This window comes from Drosophila santomea, chromosome 3R (assembly GCF_016746245.2).
Source record: "Drosophila santomea strain STO CAGO 1482 chromosome 3R, Prin_Dsan_1.1, whole genome shotgun sequence".
Taxonomy (NCBI): Eukaryota; Metazoa; Arthropoda; class Insecta; order Diptera; family Drosophilidae; genus Drosophila; species Drosophila santomea.
Genome location: NC_053019.2, coordinates 2,072,461 through 2,096,444, shown reverse-complemented (window position 1 = coordinate 2,096,444; position 23,984 = coordinate 2,072,461). Strand labels below are relative to the sequence as shown.

At 43.4% G+C, this 23,984-nt stretch overlaps 3 protein-coding genes across 6 annotated transcripts; 2 read left to right on the top strand and 1 right to left on the bottom strand.

Moving 5' to 3' along the window:
• Window positions 1-505: 505 nt before the first annotated feature.
• Window positions 506-1,241, top strand: LOC120452337. The gene is made up of 2 exons (XM_039636501.2): window positions 506-609; window positions 673-1,241. Exon 2 carries the CDS (start codon window positions 766-768, stop codon window positions 1,138-1,140), a length of 375 nt encoding a protein of 124 aa, XP_039492435.1. The 5' UTR covers window positions 506-609; window positions 673-765; the 3' UTR covers window positions 1,141-1,241.
• Window positions 1,242-1,694: 453 nt separating this feature from the next.
• On the top strand, window positions 1,695-9,930 carry LOC120451544. Of its 2 annotated transcripts, XM_039635326.2 has the most exons (13): window positions 1,695-1,843; window positions 2,887-3,198; window positions 3,254-3,461; window positions 3,903-3,974; window positions 4,555-4,876; window positions 5,037-6,246; window positions 6,308-6,667; window positions 6,725-7,182; window positions 7,234-7,332; window positions 7,393-7,703; window positions 7,758-8,040; window positions 8,104-8,268; window positions 8,357-9,930. In XM_039635326.2, the coding sequence occupies exons 2-13, from the start codon at window positions 2,961-2,963 to the stop codon at window positions 8,561-8,563; spliced, it is 3,933 nt and encodes a 1,310-aa protein (XP_039491260.2). In that variant the 5' UTR covers window positions 1,695-1,843; window positions 2,887-2,960; the 3' UTR covers window positions 8,564-9,930. The 2 variants fall into 2 exon arrangements, with proteins under 2 accessions (XP_039491260.2, XP_043862246.1); XM_044006311.1 differs by lacking the exon at window positions 3,903-3,974.
• Window positions 9,931-10,131: 201 nt separating this feature from the next.
• LOC120454255 (inositol 1,4,5-trisphosphate receptor) lies at window positions 10,132-22,116 on the bottom strand. 3 transcript variants are annotated; one of them, XM_039639382.2, is made up of 19 exons: window positions 21,981-22,116; window positions 21,835-21,905; window positions 21,659-21,774; window positions 20,792-21,590; window positions 19,511-20,730; window positions 19,181-19,350; window positions 18,970-19,125; window positions 18,761-18,914; window positions 18,559-18,700; window positions 18,462-18,488; window positions 17,568-18,214; window positions 16,503-16,994; window positions 12,926-15,691; window positions 12,675-12,867; window positions 12,485-12,607; window positions 12,253-12,425; window positions 12,028-12,192; window positions 11,542-11,967; window positions 10,132-11,490 (listed from the first exon to the last, which is right to left on the bottom strand). In XM_039639382.2, the coding sequence occupies exons 1-19, from the start codon at window positions 22,079-22,081 to the stop codon at window positions 10,924-10,926; spliced, it is 8,508 nt and encodes a 2,835-aa protein (XP_039495316.1). In that variant the 5' UTR covers window positions 22,082-22,116; the 3' UTR covers window positions 10,132-10,923. The 3 variants fall into 3 exon arrangements, with proteins under 3 accessions (XP_039495316.1, XP_039495317.1, XP_039495318.1); XM_039639383.2 differs by lacking the exon at window positions 18,462-18,488; XM_039639384.2 differs by lacking the exons at window positions 19,181-19,350; window positions 19,511-20,730; window positions 20,792-21,590; ... (1 more) ...; window positions 21,835-21,905; window positions 21,981-22,116 and having other exon boundaries at window positions 18,559-18,711; window positions 18,970-19,108.
• Window positions 22,117-23,984: the final 1,868 nt, after the last annotated feature.

Here is a 23,984-nt window from a genome sequence, read left to right as displayed (position 1 = left end):
CGTTGAAAAGTATGTAACAGGCAGAAGGAAGCGTTTCCGACCATATAAAGTATATATATTCTTGATCAGGATCAATAGCAGAGTCGATCGGGCCATGTCCGTCTGTCCGTCCGTCTGTCCGTCCGTATGAACGTCGAGATCTCAGGAACTACAAAAGCTAGAAAGTTGAGATTAAGCATACAGACTCCAGGGACATAGAAGCAGCGCAAGTTTGTCGATTCATGTTGCCACGCCCACTCTAACGCCCACAAACCGCCCAAAGCTGCTACGCCCACACTTTTGAAAAATGTTTTGATATTTTGTCATTTTTATATTGGTCTTGTAAATTTCTATCGATTTGCCAAAAAACTTTCTGCCACGCCCACTATAACGCCTACAAACCGCCAAAAACTGCGTTTAAGACTCTCCTTCTCTCTTCCACTAGCTGAGTAACGGGTATCACATAGTCGGGGAACTCGACTATAGCGTTCTCTCTTGTTTTTATATGAATAATAGCAGACTGGTTGTTGAACTTCATCATTCTAATTTATCATCAGGTAATAACCGGAATTACAAAACTGGATCATCGGAGTTTATTCAAGATAAAATCTTACCTTCCTCCATTACATCGTAATCAAAATTGTCATATAATTATTTTATTTTTTTATAAAATATATTCATTTAACTACCCAGGTTTCTGCTATAAAAGGATTCACTTTTTGAAAGCTAAGCAACAGTTGTTTCCCATTCTACAATCAAGCACCTAATTAAAGATCCAATATTAAAATGGCACTCTATTATATTTTGGTGATCAGTGTACTGCTCGTCCTCGCCCAAGGATCGTATTTGTCGTCGGTGAATCCGGAAACTGGAGTGGGAGTGCATCACTCTGGAGTTATTTCATCTGGAGCTCCGGCTGGTGGAATAACCCGTGGCCATTCCGCTGCTCCACAGCCCCATCGTCCCATCTCTGGACATGGATCCCTCTCTGGTTCTGTTGGAGGATCCCGTCAAGTTGCCGCAGTGGGAGTGGCGGGATCTCGTACTCATGGTGGAGCTGTTCGTCGTCCGTCTGCTGGCGCTAATGGTCGCCCAAATGCCGGTGCAGCTGCCCATGGAAATGCTTACCAGAATGGCCATCGCAGCCAAAAGCCCTATTAGGAAACAGCACTCATAAGCAATTGACCAAACATATATCTACATCCTTCTTAATCCATTTCTAATCTTTTTTACACCTTTCTTTATTGCAAGTAATAACAAATGTTATAAACAAATTTTACTTGATTATTTTAAAATGGTGAGGATGTTGTATATTGGGGAATATTCTATTAATTTAATCTTGAGATTAAACTAATCAATTAAACTGGTCAATGTGCCAATTAAACTATAGCGACAAGTCAAGCACCCAATCGGCTTCACTTAATGATTTAAACATTTCTTGAATAGTTTCCGAAAAGCGAGTAGCCAGTTAAGCTAGGAATGTGAATTCGATTTACAGACATTTTAAAGTTAAAACCATGAGAGCACGCTATAGCCTCCTAACCTAATGACATACATATATAGGTTACAAAAATCGTATCTCTTACAAAAGGTGTATATTTTAATTTTAATTCACTTGCGATCTTAGCCCTGGTCAATCGTACCATCGATGCGGACGAGCCATCGATAGTCACGAGACATCGATAGCCTGCCTTCTCATCCCCAGAAAAGTGTGCCCCAGGGGTGCATTGAAAAGAGCGTATGTGTATTGTTTGTCTGGTCGCTCAATAAAGTCGAGGAACGGAAAAACGCTCTGCGATCTAGCGAACCGCTTCTACGATGCATACAGAGTGCGAGGCTCCAGGAATTTGATATCAGTAGCGAGGTAAAAGGCAGTTGTAACTCAAAACCGACAACACAGAACGCCATGAGTGCGCAATGCTTGTAGGTGTGCGTGTGCGTCTCGTCGCTCGTGCTAGTGTGTGTGTGCGGCAATTAAACAATAAGAATCTTTGGGACAGCGGCATGGGGCTGGCTTACTGACAGGGGCACTCCAGTACAGTGTCTACTGATGGGCGTGGAAAGGCACACTTGGAGACCCCACCAACGCAAGCGAAGCGCGCAACTGGGCGCAGGTCGTGGTAGGTGGCTGAGGTGGGCAGGTTCCTCTCCTGCAGGTGAAACTCGAGATTCCAGGCGGAACTCGTTTCGACCCTCTGCAGCTATAGCTAATTGGTAATTGGTAACTCGAAAAGTTCGTTGTTGTATGTACGGGCAGATGCTAAGTGCGTGAAGCTGCGGAATTCCACGCAGTGTACTTTTGTTTACATCTGGACCGTCCTCTCCGACTTGCTTGGAATCTAAACTATTCTCACTATTACACATGCGCCAGTGAACTTTCAATTAGATCATTAATTTTAATATTGCGCGCGCTTGTGTGATTTCAATTAGCTTGGTCAGCCATCAAAGTATCCGCACTTGGTACTAGCTGATTCTAGCAATACTTTTTTTTCTTTAAAAGAATCAAAGTTTATCAGCGTAAAGAATCAGCGTTAAGAAAACTAACACCAGACTTGGAAGTAGTACTTTGTCAAACGGGTGCAATTAAAAGTAAGAAATGAATAATTAAATAATCTCAAAAAAAGAATTACATTTCTTATATAAATGGATTAATATGGAATTTAAACATCTAGTCTTTTTTTTATTTTAATTGAAATTCTTAATACATCTTAACTATTGAAATATTTTGTAACAAATGGGATATTAAATTCTTTTGAACACAAAAGTCTCTCTTAGAAAGGCTTGTTTTGTGCTGAATGGTAATAAATGTGTATCCCTACATCTGTATATCCAAAATTATAGTAACCAAATATATTAGTAATTCGTATATTAGTGATCACATTTTAACTATTTATTTCGCTATACCAGTCCGCTTTGTAGACTATTTTCATTAGTATCAAAAATGGAAGCAATACTAGAGTGAAAGACGGATTCCGACTACCATGCCCATGTCACTGCAAGCCTCCTCGGTTCCAGCCACGGCTGCTGTGCCTGCCACTTTGTCGGTTAGTGCATCCGACACTCAGATGCTGCGCCCTCAGACTCTGGCTGGCCCCGAGCGGGAGCCTATCGAGTTTAACATCAACCTGGTGGGAGCTCCTCCCGAAGTGGAGCAGCTGGTGGAACAGATCAAGAGCGTGGCCGAGCAGTTCCTCTACCATTGGAAGAGCTTTCCCATTGGTGAGTTTCCTTAAATGTTGCGGTGATCAACTATACTAACCGAGTTCTATTTCAGTTTTGCCTCAGGCGCTGGCCAGCAGTGGTCTGAATTTGACGGCGAAGAACGCGACTAATAGCGTGAGCAGTCGCAATACGCGTCCATTTAATCTGCGCGACCTCTTTATAGCGCCTCCCTTTGACGAGCTGGACGCCGTGGCTTCTGACGGGAGTGGAGAGCCCCGCCGGCTGACGAGCGCCCAGCTGAAGACTCTGCGGGAAACTGGGTGAGTTTCCGGTCACGAGACAGCGCCGTTCATTTCGATGATGGATAGATTGATGGATGACGGATGTTGGATTGAGAGATGTGAAATTGCTAGCTAAATATGCAAAAAGGTCAATTGTGCAGCTAGCAATTAACAACTTGCTGATTAACCGCGCTTTGGTCACATAACCGCACCTGATAGTGATTTCTTTCGTTTTTTTGAATTCCATAACTATTGCCAATCATTCCGCGACACTTAGCACACAGCAAACGCAAAAATCAAATTAAGGCATGCTCCAAATCTATCTCAAAATTAATACGATACTAGCTATCGTGGTCTGTTTATTTGTTTTCTAACCAAACTAAACGCATGCCCCACTACAATTGTTTTTATTTCGGTGTATTACTTGCCAATGAAACATGAAACGGTAAACAAAAATTTGTGTGACATATTTTTGTAAAGCTTGCAAAAGGATAAATATGGAAAGCCGAAGAAATTAACTTTGGAACAATTGGAAACCATACGTAAAAATGGGTAAATAAACACTGTCAAGAAGGCATATAAAATAGCCTGCCATTGCATTCAAATCTGTTTAGTCGGTGTTTTTCTATTTGTACATACATTTTTCTTTTATAATCGATGTTGATTGTCTAGATGTTAAACCATTATCTTATCATTATTATAAAGACGCTCTAAAAAATTAGCATGCTCGTTAAAATGAAACTTAAGCCCATAAGCGAGTCTGCATGTTCAGAAATACACAAAATATTTAGGGGAAATGAAGACAATCCGAGAAAAGTATAATAGTTGCACATTTGAGACGGATTTTCTAAAAAAAAAAATCTTAAAATTCTCCGAAGAGCTGATAACTATAACTATTCTTCAAAACAAGTTCTTTGCAAGAACAAACATCCTTGCCTCATTTTCGCACGCAAACATTTAAACATATTCACCTAGAATCGGGCAAACCATAATTCTGAATCTGGTACACGCTTGTGCATGCCGACAATTTGTCATTAATCTAAAATCTATATCATTTAAGTGTTTTATGTTGTTGTGATCTTCCATTCGTGGCGAATATCAATAGCTAATTCGTTTTCCTGCTCCTCCACAGCGAGTTCGATGTGCCCAGTCTTCATTTTCCTGGTCAGGTGCACAAATGGCGTCTTTCCCAACTACTTCAAAAGGGCAAGTTACGGGCACAAGACTCCTTTCTGAGCGATCTAGCCCTGGCTGCCCGGTTCGTGGTGGTAACTGCCCGAGCTCGCATTTTCTCCCATTTCTTTTCCGTAGAACAGGCGATGCACGGCTTGTTGGAAGCGTTCACCAGACTTGCAGACATGTTCATTGGTGTACCGGCTCTTTTGGCCCACAACCTGGACTATAAGATTAAGGAGGAGCGCTGCCGATTTCTCATAGCCGAGTTGGTTTGTCGGGTAAGAAATTTTTAACTGGTTTTGATATTTTACTGTAGTAAGATCCTGGGAATTTTTACAAATTTTACTGGCAGCACTGAAATTCTCGAATTCGTTTATCCTTTATGTTTGCTTAATATTAAAATATAAATATGTAAACTCTCGAATTATTGATTTTTAGCCCGAGTACGAGGACTGTTTACACGGTCTGTGCTCCTATGTCCGGAAGATGCTGCGTCGCGCTACGATGGAAAAATTCGACTTTAACAGCTGCGAGGTCAGCCAACCTGTGCCGTACCTATTCCTTACGCCCAAAGGACAGGAGATCGACTTGCGCCTTTTCTGCCGCGACATTATGCGCAAGGCACTTCCAATTCTAATTGGCATTCTGGAGAGAGAGACGCGAGGCTGGTTCCTGCATTTCCGCGAGCGTTTGATTGCCGAGCTGCGTGCCAAGAAGTTAAACGACAAGGAGATCGAAGAAGAGGTGAACGAAGCTGTTATGAAGGAGTATCTACAACGCGTCTATAGCTCCATCGTCTCCAATGCAAAGCTGGCGGAGCTGGGCGACGGAGTGCCGGAACTTCTCGTGCAACAGGCCCAGTCGGTGGTAATTATGTACAAGGCTGTAGACAAGGTAGAACAGAATATCAAGCGTATTCGTGAGGACCATAAGAAGTGTCTGGCCAATGACCATTCCGTACTGTCGCGGGTTGCCCCCTGGTTGCGCTCCAAGCTACGCCACGCTGAAGAGAATCGGCTCCACAAGAGCGCCTGGTCGGCCCACGAGGAAGCGCTGAAAATGTGCACCCAACATAGCCTGCACCAAACAGCATACTTCCTGTCCCGTGACCTAATCTTCATGAAGGAACGCGAGCCAGTACTCCTTAAAGAGCTGAAGAACGCCAAGACTCCCACACGCAGCTTTCAATGGGCGTGTCGCATTTGGTCGCCGCAGTCGTGGATCATCCGTCGCAATTTCCAGGGCCAGTCTGACGTGATTCCCACTGTGATTAGCCAACATGCCACAAGCATTGTTACTCCCCGCTCGGATCCTAGCCAGCCGGTGTTTCTGGTGGAAAAGGAGATACTGCGCACAACGAGCACACGCTGGCCTTTCTGGCGCCTGCTAAACATGATACAGCGTATATGGTGCTGGTCTTGGAATATGATGTTCCTGCTTGGCATACTAGTTCCGTGGTGCAGTCCACTCGGATTGCGCGCCCTGTGCTGTGTGAAGCCTTTTATGCCCGACCTTGAGCTATCGCAGATCAACGGCACACTGTTCCCAAGGAAGACGAGCATAACTCAGACTCTGGCGTCACGTCTAATCGAATTGTGGCGTCATATATCAAAATCACGAACGCACTTCGAGACAGAACCTGACACGGGTAAGGTTTCACTTTCTTAGATCATACTTCATAAAACTTGATGTTATATAACTCTTTAAAGGCTTTATTGGAAAGGGACTGACAAGAAATCTGAATCGAACTTGGAACTATTTTGTAAAAGGATTCTTGGGAACGATGGTCATTTTATTCGCCTTTCCCCTTCTATGTTTGGCCGCTAGTTTGCTGAGCATTATTCTGGCTGTGACTACGCCTCTATGGATTCCGCTGTTTGTACTACTACTCCACATCTACATGATCCTCATATATGATTTAGATGCGCCTGATAATATGAAGAATCGATACTGCATCCTATTGGAAGCCATAGTTTGGAATCTTCTCATACAGGGGTTGCTGCAGCCGGTGGCGGCGGTTCTAATGGCCACGGTGATCTGTCCATTGGCAGCAGGAGTCGTTTTAATAGGTGGGTAGCCTTTTCATATAGAATTTTAAATGTCTAAACACTTTCAAAATAACTTAGTTGGAGTCATTCGATATTCCCTACGATTGGTGTGGGACTCTCTTACCTACCATCTGTTTATCAAGAAGTGTGGACGTGTACCGGCCTCAGATAGCATTGCTGTAAAACGAATTGCTGGACCTGGACTGGCATTAGACTATTATTTTATAATCAGACCAGAGCAGGCTTTGGCCGCACTGGAGGCTAAAATGGAACTGGACGAGTTGCAGGCCTACCAGCATGCCACGGAGCGAGTGGTTCTGCAGCCACAGCAGGATTTCCTCCAGTTTGTTGAGGCTTGCTTTGGGCCTTTTTCAGCGCAGATCAGTAAAACTGGTCCATACTTATCGCTGGATCGCGAAGCCCAAGATCTGATGAGTACGCTACACGAGAAATTAGAGAAGCGACGAAGAGAGTTGCAGACCGCATTGACTACACAAGTCAAATCGCGCATAAAGTTAAATACCAAAGAATTGAAGGTTTGTGCTAAGAATTAGTTTTTTACATCTAATTAATTTGTTTTCCTTAAGATTGCTATACAACTGGCCGCCCATATTTTAGAGAAATATTATCCGTCTCATGTCATCGGCAGACTGTCCATTAGCGAAGAGGAATTCTGGGATAATAAAGTATGGAGATGTTAACAAAATTATTGAACTACACTGATAAATTCGATTACTAATTTCCAGGGTCTCACGGTAAACGACTGGCCGGGACTAGCTGGTCTTATATACACCGATATATTTAGTCTAGATTTTTTAACGCCATTGACTGAACATGATACACATTTTAAACTAGAACCACATGCCTCGCTCGACCTGATGCGATATACTGAGATGGTGAAGAATGCAAACGATGTAATTGGTTCGAAGGGCCTAGATCTGCTCGGCAATGTATATGCGCCGCGTGGCAATGTACAGGTGCATCTGCCCTTCCTAGAAGTGACTGCATTCAATCCACGCTCCCGCATAACGCTCACTTTCCGCAAGCCCGAAAAAAGGTAAAACATATATATACTTGTTAGATTAACTGATGATAGTGAAATTCTTAACAGGGATATGTCTGTGGGATTGACCACCCCGAGGGTGCGTGCCCACCGTGCCCAGCATGTGCCGAAGACTTTACAAGATGCTCAGAAGTCATGGCGACCGTGGAAGCAGCAATGCGGGGAGAATAGCGTTACGGAAAAGCTGCTCATTCCGTTGCCAGTGCCCCATCCCGTTCACATTGCTATTGCCATTTACAATCGCGACACCGAACAGCCTATCCCCTTGGACTCGGAGTTGGTTTGGGAAATCCTAAAATCCATAGAAGACTGCCAAGGCGGCGATGCCATGGTATGTTTTTGTTAACTGGCAAAATTATTATGATTCATACATTCTTTTCTTTATTCTTTTCAGGCTGTCCAGGTTGGGGCGCGGTATCGAGGAGCGGTCATTGAATCGAGCAATGATTCCCTAAATAGCAGCAGCAGCATTGGCAGTACTCGCGACTCTGGCTCAGGTTCAGTTTCGGGCTCTGCATTGGGCAACGGCACAGAAACTTTACCATGCGGCAACCGTGAGGTAGTTTTGATTTAAAACCTTATTGCATATGTGGACGAAATATTTCTTCAAAGATTAATTATTTGGTTTGTATTTACTGGATCCGCAGGTATGCACCCAGGTTAAGGTAGATAACGAACCAGCTGCAAGCTCTTCTGGTTTCCATTGGACTCTAAGCAATTGGGGCGCTGCGCAAACGGCACGACGCCGAACCAACTCGAATGTGCGCGTGGACTTGGCCAGTCCCGAAGATATATCCTTGGATACGGATAGTTCCCGTGCCGTTTTTAATAACGCGTACGGCACAACTGTCTAACAGACTTCATTTGTTTGGGCACACAAGAATATATAAACCATGTCGATTTTGGGTGGCTGCTCGCTGTTAAGATACAAATTGCTAACCCGTTTTATCGAATGAAATTTCGAATATGGTCTTAGTATGCGATGTTTTAAAAAGGGATCCGATTGTTCACAATTCGAACTTCAGCACTTGTGAACAAATTCCAGGGAACAATCGTAAATACTTAAAATGTTATCCTCTTCTCAATATAAAATCCAGGGTAGCCCCGCTAGCTAAAGTGTAATAAGAACAAATTTATCTAAGTATATTTACGGTTTAAGATATACATATTTAATTCGGTAATCTACACCGAATGGCAAGTCGAAAAGCAAAAAATTCAATCTAGTCGCAAGCAAATTTTATGCAGCAATCTAATTCGTTTTCTTATGCAACTATGGGCATATACTAATCGAAGCTTCATGACCATTTTCCACCCGAGTTTAGTTTATTGCGATAATCGTTATAAAAGAAAATACAGAAAAATACTTATTGATTAGGTGTACAACATAAGCCATGAGATTTTTCTTTGTACCTAACCAATAACACACTTAAGGCCACGATTTGTACCACGAGCAGTTAAACAAATATTGTTGATTAATAACTAATTTATTTATATAAACGCAACCTAAAAGAATACTAATTTATAGTCTCCAATACTTATTCTTCCAAAAGACGAAACGCAAAATATTAATAAAAATGCGTAGAGCAATGCAATAGAACTGCAGTGTTGCAAGAACACAGCAATCGAAAGCATAGATAACAGAATTCAAAAAATTTCAGCGTAAAGAACTTTTATAAAAATATAATAGACCATGTATAAAACATTTTTACATTTATACATACATGTATTTAGATCACATAATCGTAAAATAAAACTATTAATGCATTTGTATCGAACATTTTCTAACCTGGCGTAACATGCTAAATACCAAATTGACTCCATCCCCAGAGCAACATGCCCTCCAAGTATTTCTCATACAGAATTATGAAAAAAATTTTTTCAACTGCCACAAATCCAGGTATTACTTCTTCAATCCACGCACTGCTCACAATCAGTTCAGCATTTTATGTCTTCGGTCGCTTCCAGTGTTATGTTCAAGCCATTCAACTGATTTTGTAATCTTTATATAATTTAAATGTCAAAGTGCAAGCACCAGCAATGGAATGAATCTCTACATACAAATATACAAACATTTACATACATATGTAGTTATACAAATTAAACGATGGAAACCCCAAAAACGGTAAATCTCATGAAAATGCATTCAACAATTTTATGTAAAATGTTTCTTAATATTAATGAAAAATGTATCAATAAATTATGAATGAATGTGTGCTCGCAACTTTATAAGCAATGTTTAGATGCGGGAATTTCGAATACAAAAAGTGTTCTAGCGACATTTATAGAGTTGCAAGCACAATAATAGTATAATATGTAATAATAAAAATGTTGGCTAAAAATTATGTGCTTACTGTTTTTATTTATTTGGATGATTACTCATATACGAAAATCAAAGAATCAAGATAAATGTAAGTACAAAAAGTTATTTTGATAGTATTTATTTTAAACATATATACCATTTTACATGTAAAGATATTAAGATTCACTTGACAATAGTGTAGTTGCGCTTAAGATGTATACTCTAACTGTTAGCTTAAAACTAATTTAACCAACACAACTCGTATCGAATAAGTAAATCATTCAGAAATTAAAAACGGAATATTATAAGGTAATCACAATATTTAGATTTTTCAAGTATGCTTATATTAGGAAATTATGAAATTTTATTCATACCGTATTGACAATTAAATAATATATTTAATTTAATACAAGATAGAACATGCTTTAAAATTGAGGTCGCTCTGCGAACCTTTTTAAGTTAATGACATAGGTCGAGGTTCTAGTTTCAGGTATTATGAAGTCATCGAGGAGAGTTAAGGTTAAGATTTTAAGGTTTTGAAAAATGCGTTATTAACATGTTAACAGCCCTAGATTCTCTGAGTGAGTTTCCTACATAATAATGTACTCCTTTCAAAATGTAGAATTCTATCGATCAGGATATTTGAGAAAATATAAGTGTGGGTTTTGGAATTCCAATTTAAAACAGAACGATTTTTGGTATTTATTGGTGGTATTCAACTATTCTTGGAGATTTCATTTTTTGAATACCTACAATCTTGTTCATTTCTCATTGAATATATTGAGAATGAGTTTCGAATGGGATACATGTGGCGAGGGGAGCCAATACTTTTGGGTTCACATTTTTGCGCGTGCACAAAGAATGTTTATCAAAATGATGTACCGAAACTGGTATTCAGTTCTAATTCTTACAGACTCACTGAAACGGTAGGAGGCTGTTAGCCGTTGTGTTGAGCAACCCCAACCGCTGCTTCTGCTTTCGCTGCTCCGTCATATGGTCCTTTAGTTCGTGTAATTGGGTGGACAGGTTCTTAATGAGAAGCTGGGTGTCCAAAAGCTGTGCCTGCATGCTGCGCAACTCGATTTGCTCTCCATCGGCATCCACAGCCGCTAGAGACATGGCGCGAAGGCGAGGGAACCACTCCAAGATTCCGGCCTTGACCATCGCATATACATAGCTTTCGGGACCTGTGAACTCAGTGGGGTCCTTCACTTTTACAAGGACGATGAAGTACAGATAGTGCCACATGTTGTGCTCGCTCTTGATATGCTCTTCAAAGCTAACGGTTTTATTATCGAAGGCGGATCTATTGAGTGAGCAGATAAAACAGGTTGTCTTTAGGATGGCCTCTTTTTGCTGCTTTTCCGATCTCAGGTCGGCGAATGTATCGATGATGACACCAAATATCAGGTTTAAGACAATAATAATCACAATGAAGAAAAAAAGCAGGTCGTAAATTACACGTGCCACAAACAAGCCCTCCTAAAAATATACAATTAGTAAAATTCTTTGAGATCTACGGATGAAATTTACCTTGCTTGAAGGTGCCCTGAGTATGTCACCAATGCCGCCGCCATTTCGCAAGCCCTGGTTAAGAGTGGTTACTATGCACATGACCAGCGAGTCGCACGAGCGCTCTTTCAATTCACCGCCCCCTACAATCGGTGGTGTCACATCCTTGGCTGCCTGGCAGTTTTCCACATTATCTGAAGCAGAACAGGTTTCTCCTAATACCGGCATAGATAGAGTCAAAGGAACTGACGGAGGAGTCCCATTGTCTTGCTCCTCAAAGTCCACGCTGACCAGAAAGTCATCCTTGAAGAACATGTACCCAATGATCGAGAACAGGTAGACCAGAATCAGAGCCAGGACAGCTGTCAACACGATAGAGCGACCATTGCGGGTTACGGATCGAATAACATTGACCAGGGTCTCCTCCCGATAGACCACATCAAAGAGCTGTGAACAAAACAAAAAAATAAAAAAAAGTTCCTTCTGTATAAAATAGATCCACCTTACCAGCAACGAGTAGAAAAAGGGATGAAATATCAGACCGCAAAAGCAAAATGCTATATAAATGCAATGGTAAAGTAACTGAAAGTCAGTTATAATTTTAATTAGCTGCTTTTCCAGAGTGCCTTTATTGCCCATAATGCTCACTATGTGAACGCTTTTGAGGGTCACCTATTTTGAAAGTATAAAAATAAGCGAGATTCCTAGGCATATATAGTAAATTTTAAATACCGTTACGACTCCCAGCAAGCAGAGGGTAGACTCCGGCCCCAGTAAAAATATAAATCGAAGAATGACGGAGCCTATAAAGGTTCTAATTCCAGACTCGCGGGGTAGCGTTAACACAATGACAAGTGAGAATATCGTTATAATCCAGAACAACAAGGAGATATGTGAACTGAGCTCTGAAACATATGACAAAGATTGTTATAAAATGGTTTTGATGTCTTTCCAATAGTCTCACCTGGCACACTATTATCAAAAGGATAGAAGAAGGCAACAATCATATTGATAACAACCACACAGTTAAAGAGGATATTGCTCCAAAGAGACATGTAACTGCTTATCCAAAATAGTAAAGGTTGACCTATGCATTTACAAAAAATGAACGATTATTTTACTTATTAGTTCCGTCAATATAAAGGGTTTCATACTTCTTAGCTTCTTTTGCCATTTCATCTCGTTAAACATTTCCTCTGCTTTATCGAAGAAGTCCGCCACTTTAGATCCTTGGTCGTCCCGTTCTGCGGTGTTGAGGATTTTAGTTTTGGTGTCCGTGGTCAGGTATTCACAGATCTCGGGAATGGGAAAGACTATCTGCTCCAGAGTGCGATCGTTTCTAACAATCTGAATACATATTGGACTTATACGTAGAGTATAGGGATTATTACATGCCGTATCTCACCTCTATCTGGGCAGTGTGCGTGGCGTAGTACATCAAGGCCTGACTTGTTTTGGCGTCGAAGCTGGCGGACTGTGGATCCTCGGAGGCTTTCAGCAGGCTGGCCAACTCCTTATTGTGCTGAGCCAGCTGGTGGCACAGTATGTATATGTTGTGGCCCACCTCCCGCGGACTCACAGTGGCATCGTCATCGTCCGACCCTGCGTCCGGCTCATCCCCATCATCCTGCTCGTCGATCAGCTCTTCCTGGTGGTATGCCTTACAGGCCACCTCTACCAGTTGCTTGGGATTCATGTTGTACAGAATGCGTTCCGCGTTTTCGCTGTCCCCCCTACTCTCCATAATGGCCAGGAGCAGCTTGGAGGCATTGTTCTTCAGCTCCAAGACCAGATCCATGCGGTTCTCGCCAAGCGGATTGATATTGTTCAGAATAAGCGCCGTGATGATGTCTAACCCATTTGATTCGTGGGTGGCTATGCAATTCTGGTTCTCGTGACACGGTCCTTGGCAGTATTCTGTGAGGGCCTCCAACGTCTGATTGATCAAGGCCACATTGTGCTCGTTTATGTACAGGCCTAGTAATCCCAAACCGCCTGTCGTAGATCCACAAATGCAGTCCAGGAACATAAGCGTCTCCGATACCAGGTTGTTGTTCGTCTTGTTGTTCTGGTTCCTCAGCAGGTTCTGCATGTCCGGATTGTGGTTTTCGCAGAGCAGCTGAAGGAACCGTAATATAGGTTGCATGACCAGCACCTTGTTGGACAATTGGTTGCGCTGATCGCGACTGTCCTTGTGCTTTTCCAGCTTTTCGGCCAGTATATCCTCAAGCGGACTGTTAACACTGATAGCGGAGCTTTCCTCGCCGGAGTGGATGTTTCGGGCATTTCCGTAGGCACGGGCAGTTGCCAGTCCGGCATTGTGCAGTTCCCGCTTTAGTTCTTCTGTGATTACCACTCCGTTGCTCTTGAGGCCATGCTTGCGAGCGATCTTGTCTAGTTCCAGATTGGTATCCTGTTTGTGCTCGTGGGCTTTAGCCGCAATGTCGGTGGTGTTTACAGTGACGGTAGACTTGATCTCCTGCTGTGCATCCTTCATCTTCTCAAAAAAGACTTTAAAGAAGGCCTGGTTCAGGTCGTCGCTGAGGAACTTCTGAAACATACCCTTCTGTATAATGGGGTTGCCGCCTTCAAGAAGTGCAATGCCCAACTCCACAGCTTCCACAAAAATATTTGGGGAATGTACGGACTTGATAACCAGCTCGACCACAAGATCTGAGGCACCTTCTTTATCCAAGTGATTCTGCATCTCGTGAAGCGTTTTGCCCGCTCGCTGCAGGTACTTAGCCCCAGGTCCGTGGGTCACTAGGTGGTTTTGCTTTGTAGGATCCATCAAAGGAGCGGCCAACAGAGGAACCTCATCGTCCGGTACCCTTGACGTGTTTTTGCTATGGAAGTAGCGCAGCAAAAGTGTCTGTCGCAGTGCATCGCCCTTCTCGCCGTAGTTCACATCAATGGCCATCATTTCACGCAGCGTACGAAGAACCTTTACACACATGCGCTCCTCCTTCTCCTCTAGCAGCTTTTCGGTGTGCTTTATCAGCTTTCGGATGAAACCACCGCTTTCGCAGCGCTTTCGAGCCTCTGTTCCGGCGGGAAAGAGCAGCTCTGAGCGGTACAGAATATCCACTAGAAGCGATAGTTCCGCCTCCACCACCGGCTTCAGTTGATCCTCCAAGAGGGACACTATGTCCTGCAAGCCCTCGATGATTGAGCGATCCCAGCGCATCAGACTAGCTGCCTGCTGAGCCTCGTACTTGGGCTGTTTGGATGCGAGCAGCCATTTTGTAGTCTGTCGGGTCAGCATAGCCGTCTTGCTGGACATTGTTGCCACCTGCTGCTCCAGCTCGGGGGGCAGGGCAATGCTACGCATTTTGGCCGACTCTGTGAGCGTGCGGATGCAGTTTTCCACGTTGAAACGATCTCCTAGCGACATCCAACGGCACTGGGTGATTCTGTGTGCAGCCTGTAGTAGCTGTACAAAGATCAACTGACGGGACTGCACTATAGCACTCTGATCCGAGAACGGACTGGCGAAGAAGCTACCCAAAAGATTGGTTACCCCATTTAGGACGTACGCCTGGAGCGTCTTGTTGCTGGCGGCAGCGGGGTTCGTAATGAGCTGGTTGATGTCCACCAAAAAACTCTTCTCAAATAGGCTCCACATGTGCCCGGAGGAGTAGATCTCCTTCATTTCGACCTCCGTATCGATGTAGCAGTGGTTGAGAAAGTCCACGTAGGCTTCTTTAACCTCCGGCATGCACAGCGGGTGGCAGATGATTGTCACTATGTCGTCCAGAGAGAGCAAGTTGTTGCACTTAATCTCCGTGTAGACGTTCTTGCCCATGGTGCAACAAGCCAGGAGCTTCACCAGCTCGACGTGGTATTTCAAGGCACTGTCGTCGCTGAGCTTTTCCATGCGCAGCATTTGCTGCTGCATCATTTGAACAAAGTGGTTGAAAGAACCCTTGTCATTGTAGAAGACCAGCACATCCTCGCCGGAGTTAATGAGCTCCTGCATCACCATGTCCTGGCAGCGTCGGATGAACTGGTTCTCCGCACGCACTATGGTCTGCAGGAATTGCAAGTAGGCTACGTGACGGCCATGAATCTCGATGCAGTGTACGAAGTGCTGTACCACTTTGTCCGTCACCTCGTTGCACAGTGCCAAGTTGTCCTTGAAGATAGCGCACACAGTCTTCGCCTCCAGTATCTGTAAGACCAATAAGTATTTTTTGGACATCAATAAAAGAAAGCACGAGCAATTTAGATGAGGGCATAGGTACATTGGCACTTGTATTTTCAATTAATAAATGCTTATAATATTGTAAAAGATCCACAAAAGATCAATTTACAAGTGCCAATAATTATATATTAATATTTATATTATATATAATAATATTAAAAGAACCAGTGAACGGTTTTTAACATACCCGTTATTCGTAGACTAAAAGGGTATACTAGACTCGATTCAATTATGTTAAAAGTGAATGCGACGAGAGCTCATGAAGAGTTCGGATATTGAACCTTCTTATGACGTAACCGTTGGTTACAAGCATGATATCTACATATATTACGCACATTTAGGAAGACTCGTATCTCATCAGAGTTTCTCGCTAGTCGCCGAGCGTTCCACAATCCGATTTTTATGATTGTATTAGAATCCGAGATAAAAGACGCTGGACCACTTATCAAAATGCTTCATTAGACTCTACAGTCTCCTCAGTTCATTTAAACATTTTGTAGCTTTAATATCCAGAATGGCAGTTTCCAGTGCAAGAATTTATTCCCTGAAGATCTTGCCAGACCGGGTTTTAATTTATAGATCCTGAGATTTCGACATTCATACAGACGGATAGACAAACGGACATGGACAGATCGACACGGCTAGTGATCCTGACAAGAATATATATACTTTGTATGTTAGGAAACACTTCCTTCTGCGTGTAACATATTTTTTATCAAATCTAGTATACATAAATCTTTGCGAGTTTGTTATATTTGGGAATTAATAGGAAACTTACGCCCGGATTCAGGAACAGATCGAGGTGGTTGTGCAGCAAGACCTGGTTCTGCTGATTGCCCAGACAGAAGTTCTGCAGGAACTCATGGGCCAGACACATGAGCTCCTTCATCAACTCGTCGTCCTTCTCGTCGTACGGATTCTGGAGAAGATCGAGAACGACGGTGTGGACACCAACATTGCGGAGCAGTCGTTGCTCATGCTTGCGTGGCTTGACTACAGAGCCTGGACCGGAGGCAGTTACGCAAAATTTGTTCATGCGGATGAGAATCTCCTTGACCTTGCGGTACTCGTTTCTCTGCTCCTGGGACAGGGCGGCATTGTACTCCAGGCTGACAGCATCTCCTCCGGCGTCGGTGGCCCCTAGTTCATCCGTGGCCTTCGCCTTGTACACCCACAGCTCCGACTTTTCCACGCTCTGGCGAAGGATGTCCAGATCGGACTTGATTTGCTTATAGGACTCCACGTCACTGTCCGAGACCAGTAGTTGCACCTGAAAGCGGAGGCAGAGGACATATCTTGGTTAATCTTGAACTGCCTGGTTAATCGAAGCTTTTCAAAATCATGGGTACATACAAAATCAAAAGATCGGTCGGTACGGTATGCGGTGTAAGTCCACTTTGTTAGTTGTGTTTTTTTAAACTAGATCATGAGTTCAATTGCGTAATTATACGATTATATGGTATCGGATTAGTAAGGTCGAGTCTCGATTTAAAAAAGAGATAGAGAGTTAGCGCATGCAAACACAAGAGAGAAGATGAGCATTAGATCATTCAGTGAGTTAGTAGCAAATTATTCTACTTATTTTAGTAATAAATATTTTGTGAAAGAAATTTTTTTTTTGAGACCTACGTGTAAAGGGTATAACTAATCTAAATAATTAAATAAAGCGAGCTTCAATGAATATTCGAATAAATGTCAGTTATAATTAAGTATATACCTAGAATTACTTTTTGATTATTATAACTTAAAGATAAGTTAGATAATAATCTAACCAGAACCGCAAATATTTCATGATATAATTATATGAATATAACCACTCTGCTTCCTATCACATTCAACGTACCTGTCGAAAAGCCTGGAGGACCTCCTGGCGCTGACTGAAGTGCCGGAAGAGAAGGTGCAGGGCACCCGAGACCAAGGGCGCGTAGTCGTGCATAATCAGGTGGAGTAGGACACGCAGAAAAGTACGTCCGCCCTGGCCATCCAAATCCAGATTAGCTGCGTCGCTCCGCTCGCAGTCGAAGATTCCTTCCGCCTGCACGCCGATGGACTCCAGATCGATGTTCTTCTGGCGGGCTGCAGTAGCGGCGGCTGCCGCAGCGCCGGCTGCCATGGACTCGGAATTATCCAGGGGGTCAGTTTCATTGGCACTGCCAGGCGTCAGCGGTGCCTGCTGTTGGGTTTGCTGCTGACTCGCCTCATTGTTAGCAGCCGAAGCGGCCACCTCGGACTCGTCAAACTCCCGCTTGAATATGGAGAGCAGGCAGCTGATCCGGTAGTCTAGACGAACGTCCAAAATAAACTGCAGTATTTCGATTATCTTTAGTTTGGTGTCCATCACCAATGGATACTCCTTCATTAACTGGGAGACGGACTTCCGCTGCTGCAGGGAGATCGTGGGCGCAGCTATGGCCTGGCCAACTGATCCCAGGGCCAAAGATGTCATAACTGTGTTTATATCCCCAATCGAGCGTAGAACTCCACCTTCGGCTGCAAGTTATGGAATTTAACAAGTGTGTAAGTATAAGTAATCAAAGTGGAAATAATATAAATAAGAGTATGTTTTAATTACATTATCTATAAAGTTAATCTTCATAAGCAAGTCATAAATACAGATGGCTGACACTTTAAAACTGCTCTTATTCTAAGCAAGAATATTGTCAATGTTTCGTAAAATTCTTTAAATATAAAGAATTTACCATTTTTTAAAAAATTTCATACTATAAAAACGTCTTACCCTCCGTGTTAGTCTCTTCTTCGACAGCTTGTTAAGAGAAAACGATGGAGCTTAAAACTCTAAAGATATCATCTTTTTAAGAATATACAGGACTTACAATCAGTATCCGTGCTGGCGAAAGCACCTGATGAATTATCGGATACGCAGTCCAGAATTGACAGAAGCGTCTTTGTGAGTCTTAGAAGATCGCTAAAGCTGTAGAACCCGAAATAGATCAGATCCCTTGCCAGTTTAACAACCTGAAAATTCACTTTAATGAACAGTTCTAATTAATACTTCACGCCTAAGGGCAGACTTACCTCGAAGGTGAGTTTGTTTTGTTCTTGATCTGTAAAGAGCCACACCTTGGTGGCCACATTGCATAAATAGTTCTCCACGAAGGCGATGGTTGTGTTGAACTTAGCCCGACAGGCTTGCTTGTTTTGATTTGGCTGCTGGTTTTTGCCATCGTAGCTGGATGAGGAAGTAAATAGCACCTCTAATCAAGCGAACTTTCATTTTGACTTACTCCATTATGGACATCTTTGAGGGTATCTCGCTCCAAAGGCGGGCGTACTTCACAGGTGTCACTGGTTCCTGGGGATCGCGATCCACGTGAAGGTGCAACATCAATCGGCAGAAAGAAGCTCTAAGCTCGTATGGCATGGTTTCATCCGACATGCATCTGCAAAAAGGATATGGTTAGTAATTTCAGTCGCTTCACCTGTTCCCAGACTTACTTCAGGATTAAATCAATATCGAGGCGAGGTGAAAGCTCATTTAGAGCCAAGTACTGACGGTTGAGGCACATGTTGGAGAACAGATTCAACTGGTGGCGATAGTAGTTCAGAATAGCCGCCTCCAGCTCGCCGCCATCGCAACTGGCCAAATCAGCCATAGACCGGGATGTCTGCAAGTCAACGATTTTTATGATTATTTCTATACACTTTTAGCCTGCGATAAAAGCGCTATATATTAGGATATCTTCTTCGGGTTTCATCTTACAAATCACACACTTAAATCAACTGATAAGAAACATGTAAAAGTACTTGATTAAGTACGCCACCCACCGGTTGTCCCGTCCACTTGAGGTGGATTTCGTATTTATCCCCTGTAGATGGGCTGCCACAGTCCTCGTTCAGGCTGACACTGTCCCAGGTGGTTGTGGTGGACGTGGACTGCACATCCGAGCGATCATCATCGTCGCCGGCGTCCTCGGCGAGCGTGGCCAGGCACACGTCTTCGGAGGTGCCTTTGTAGCAGCGCGCCGGTCCGGATCCGCTCCGCAGTGCCTTTACCTGTGTCTCGATCAGTATGTCCTTGTTTTTGTCGCTTAACACGCTCTTGCAAATCAACTCCTGGGTGACCGCGATAGCTTTGCGATTGGACACGCACAAGTCTGAGAGGTAGTCGAGAAACCGCGAGTCCCAGTTGTGCATGTTCTTACGCACCAGACCGACGAATGTTTCAATTTCTGCGGCTGTTATGTGTTTCTCCAGTAGCTTTCGATTGTTATGCAACAAGGCCGTGATTGTGTCCTCTGCCAGAATATCGTATCCAATCTGCTTTTGCATTAGGCCAAAGTGCTTGGCTATATACTCCTGATTCTTCCGGTAATCCTGTTGCGACAACCTCAGGATACGGTAGCACAGACGAAAGATGTTCTTGTAAGGACTGTTCTTCGGATCACTGAGCTCATCCAACCGTAGAAATGGACCGTCTCCGGCTGTGTGCTCCTGAAAAGGACCCTGTAAGATCTTGAACAGCTGCTTAAGGATGTACTGTTCGCGCAGCAGTTTCTGCCGATCCCTGATAGGATTCTTTATGGTGAATTCTAGAGCCTTTGTCTTGTTCTGCTCATTCTCCATTCCGGCTATAAAATACACTATGTCCTGCAGCAGCGAGATCAGTGCCCGTCGCTCGTTAATGGAGATGCTGCCATTATCCAGCTTGCTAGTAACCGTGGCCAGCACTTTACAGGCGTCATTGGCAAAGTCCAGGTCGCGAACTTCCACCGGGGAGACAGGAATCAGCGCAAAGGCCTCCTTGTCCTCCTTGATGGGTGAGCAGCAGACCATCGACATCACCGGTTTGTCGTCGTCGGCATCGATGGGTACCGAAGTGGCATGGACCCACGTGTTGGAGCAAATGTGTTGTAGGCGCACATAACTGGACTGTGGGACCAGGCTGTCGGGGCGAGCCATTGTAGTGGCGTCCAGAACAAACACCGAGGCAATATCCGCAGAATACGGAACGGACACGAGGCGGTATTGCTTTCCCTTGGGTTTGTCTAAATTGGATTTATAATTAATAGTAAAAGTAACATGTTAATAAAGTTCAATACCACATACCATTAATGGTGGAGTTCATGGTGGAGCAGCTAAGGCCAGAGTCTTTGCTACAATCCCCCAAATGCAGCTCGTGACCTGATGTCGAAGCGGCGGAAATCGCCGAAGCATCGATTTCCGCTTCGGCCGCCAGATAGTGTCCTGTAGCTAGGTGCTTGAAACGGTAGAGAGAATTCCAGTCGCCGGCGCCGCCACGGCAGGAGTCGTGTTGGACCACCTCGATCTCCCAGAGCGCCTTGCTGCTGGTGGCAGCCGTGGCGCTGGTGCGCCCCGTGGTGCGCAGAAATACGTGGTACTGCTTTTTGTATTCGTCCATGGTGAGGAACTTCTCTTGCTCGGCGTGGAATAGACGCACAACGTCGCCGCCCTTGAGGATGTGCTCCTGATTCTCCTTGTGCTCCATGAATAGTGAGATCTTCCAGGAGGTCGATGAGTTCAAGACGTTGACCTCCTTACATCCGGGATTGTCGGGCAGTTCGTAATTGGCTGCCACATGGAGGTTCTGCTGATCGGCGTTCACCGGACTTAAAATTACCTTGTCTCCCACCACCACGTAGTCGCCGATGGAGCGAAGCTTATAGAAGGGCTTTATGTAGAACCATGAGCCCTCGTTCCCATTGGCGTCCAGATAAACGCGCATAGCATTCTTCTCAAGCAGCGACGGCAGACGCTTGTTTACTGTCAAATATTTGTTTGATTTCAGATGAAGTAGCTGCACCACAGCCCGGCCATATTGAATTGAGGTCCCCAGTAGCTTCTTGTTCTCCGTCTCGTTTTGTTTCTTTTCGATCTCCGCCGCGTGCTGAGAAATACCATATATATTATATAAAAATTAAGTGTTAACTATCTTATATATATTCTCGAGCTTACATGCAACCGCTTGAGGAGATTGGGATCCGTATTGGAGCTGGCCGATTGTTTAGCTGCTTTCCAAAATTGTTTTTGGGCGGAATAGCGGTTCATGGGACATATTTTAATGAGGCAGTCTAAAAATGTATCACAAAGATAGTGAATATCAACTACGAGTATTAAATATTGCAACTTACCCCTGAACTTTTTAGGTGGACAGCTGAGGTCTCCGGCCTCGGGACACACCACTGTGCGATCATCGACCAGGCTGGTAAAAGAAATCAGATGTTTAGTGCAGGACTCGACAACAGGTGTCCCCAGGAGATCCTTCAATGGTACTTACCCGAGTGTGCTCAAGAAACCGCAAACGCTGCCCTCCGCATACAGGGACACAATGTCCCCCAAGTGTAGGAAACTCGCCGAGCCAATTATATTGTCGCCCATGGCTGAAGCCCTCTGTGGGTTGGGGCTCGAGAAGGGAATTGGATCCAAGTGTGTACAGTAGCCTTCGCCAGGTGGCGCAACAAAGGGCCTCAACCCGACGCTCTCCACGTGCCTGCGCCTGTTGCTGTTTCTACTGATGTACCTGTTTTGAGCTCGGAGCTGTTTTTATTGTTTGGGGGCGTAGTCGGTTACGCAAGTTAATTGCAAAGATTTGTCGACCTCGTTAGGTCCTGCGGGGTTTGGCAAAGGAAAAAATCAACGTGAGTTCGTTTTCATTTAGGGAGAAAATAAAGAGCGCTCTAAAGATAAAACATATGTAATGTAAAAATAGTTATAGTTTATAAAATTAGATTACGTAATTTATTTGCCAATTAGTCATTTAAGGTCTATATGGGAATTAGAAAGCGATGCCTATTGGTTTACGTACTGACGACACGCACCGTGCTGTCAGAGAGGAATCCAAGTAGAGTTCATAAGTATTTTCAAAAATAATCCAATTCCAGTAGATCATTAATTAGACCAATTATTAGCCATTTTTAACTACTTTGAATTTAAAATGAAAGAAGTGACGGGAAAATGAAAATATAAAAAGTGAAACAAAGTTACAGGAACTAATAGTTTATAGGGAAAATGTATAAAAAGTCGGTAAATCACCTGAGATTACTGTATATTGTGGGACACCCTGCCCACCCTATGGGCAATATTTTCACTCGCCGAGATATCAAGTCGACTGCCTAATACTTCCAATAAACATTACTCCTGAAGGTTCTGGGTGTACCCACGAAATTTGTCACATTTGACGATTTTATTTATTATTTCCTCTTTGCTGTCTTTCTATAATGGTTGTACCGCGAATGGGAGCAACAAATACGAATGTACTTTTGAATATTAAATGAAAAAAATGCTTTCATTGTTTGACAAGTTACATGGAAGCAAAGCATATAACTTTGAGCTTAGAAAACATTTGAGAAATTAAGATATTTATACCCGTTACTCGTAGAGTAAAAGGGTATACTAGATTTGTTGAAAAGTTTGTAACAGACAGAAGGAACCGTATTCGACTATATAAAGCTATATGCTATTATTAATCAGGATCAATAGTCAAACTCGTCATATATATGACATATATGTATATGTTAAATAAAAATTGTTATACTGATTATTTAATCTTTTAATTTAAGATGATTTAAATGCCGATTGAAGTTTATTTATTTGTTTATTTCTGGGCCGCCTATCTTCTTTCTGGAATATTGCAACTACTGAGTTATTTATTCCTCAGCTGTTATTGTTTCAATATATTGGTCTCTGGTGATTCGATCGGTTTATGTGGAAACTTTATGAGCATACTAATGAGCAGAACACATGCTTGAGGGAAGAACCCATTTGATTGCTGTGTGGTCCCAGGTTATTAGATTGATTGACATAACAATTACCGAAATTCCGTCCCAAGCTTCAGTTAAGACAGGGATTACAACCTCGAGAATTCTGCCAAAAACACTACTTATCCTGAGGAAATGAGAAATTTATAACTTCAACGTTATCCGGCTGTCAGAACAGCGTGGCACACCCATCTGCTCAAATATGATCTCGTTAGTAGTGATGGAAGGAAGCAGCTGAGCGAAGGCAGGAAACAAGAACCTCCACCTTTTACGACAAGGACCATGGAATTCGGATGAAAGGGAGGCGGCTGTGCCACCTCGTCAGCCATTTCAATGAATTGATTCTTGGGGAGCGGAGGATTTTCACATTCTACGGATGACGCCATAATCTGTTTGCCAACAAAGCAATTACGTTTTAATCACAATAAACCAAATCCGTGGCCCGCCATTGACCACGGGTGCTCGGCAATTAAATCGAATTTACTCGAAACTTATAGGACAACAAGCGCTTTAATCAAATTAAA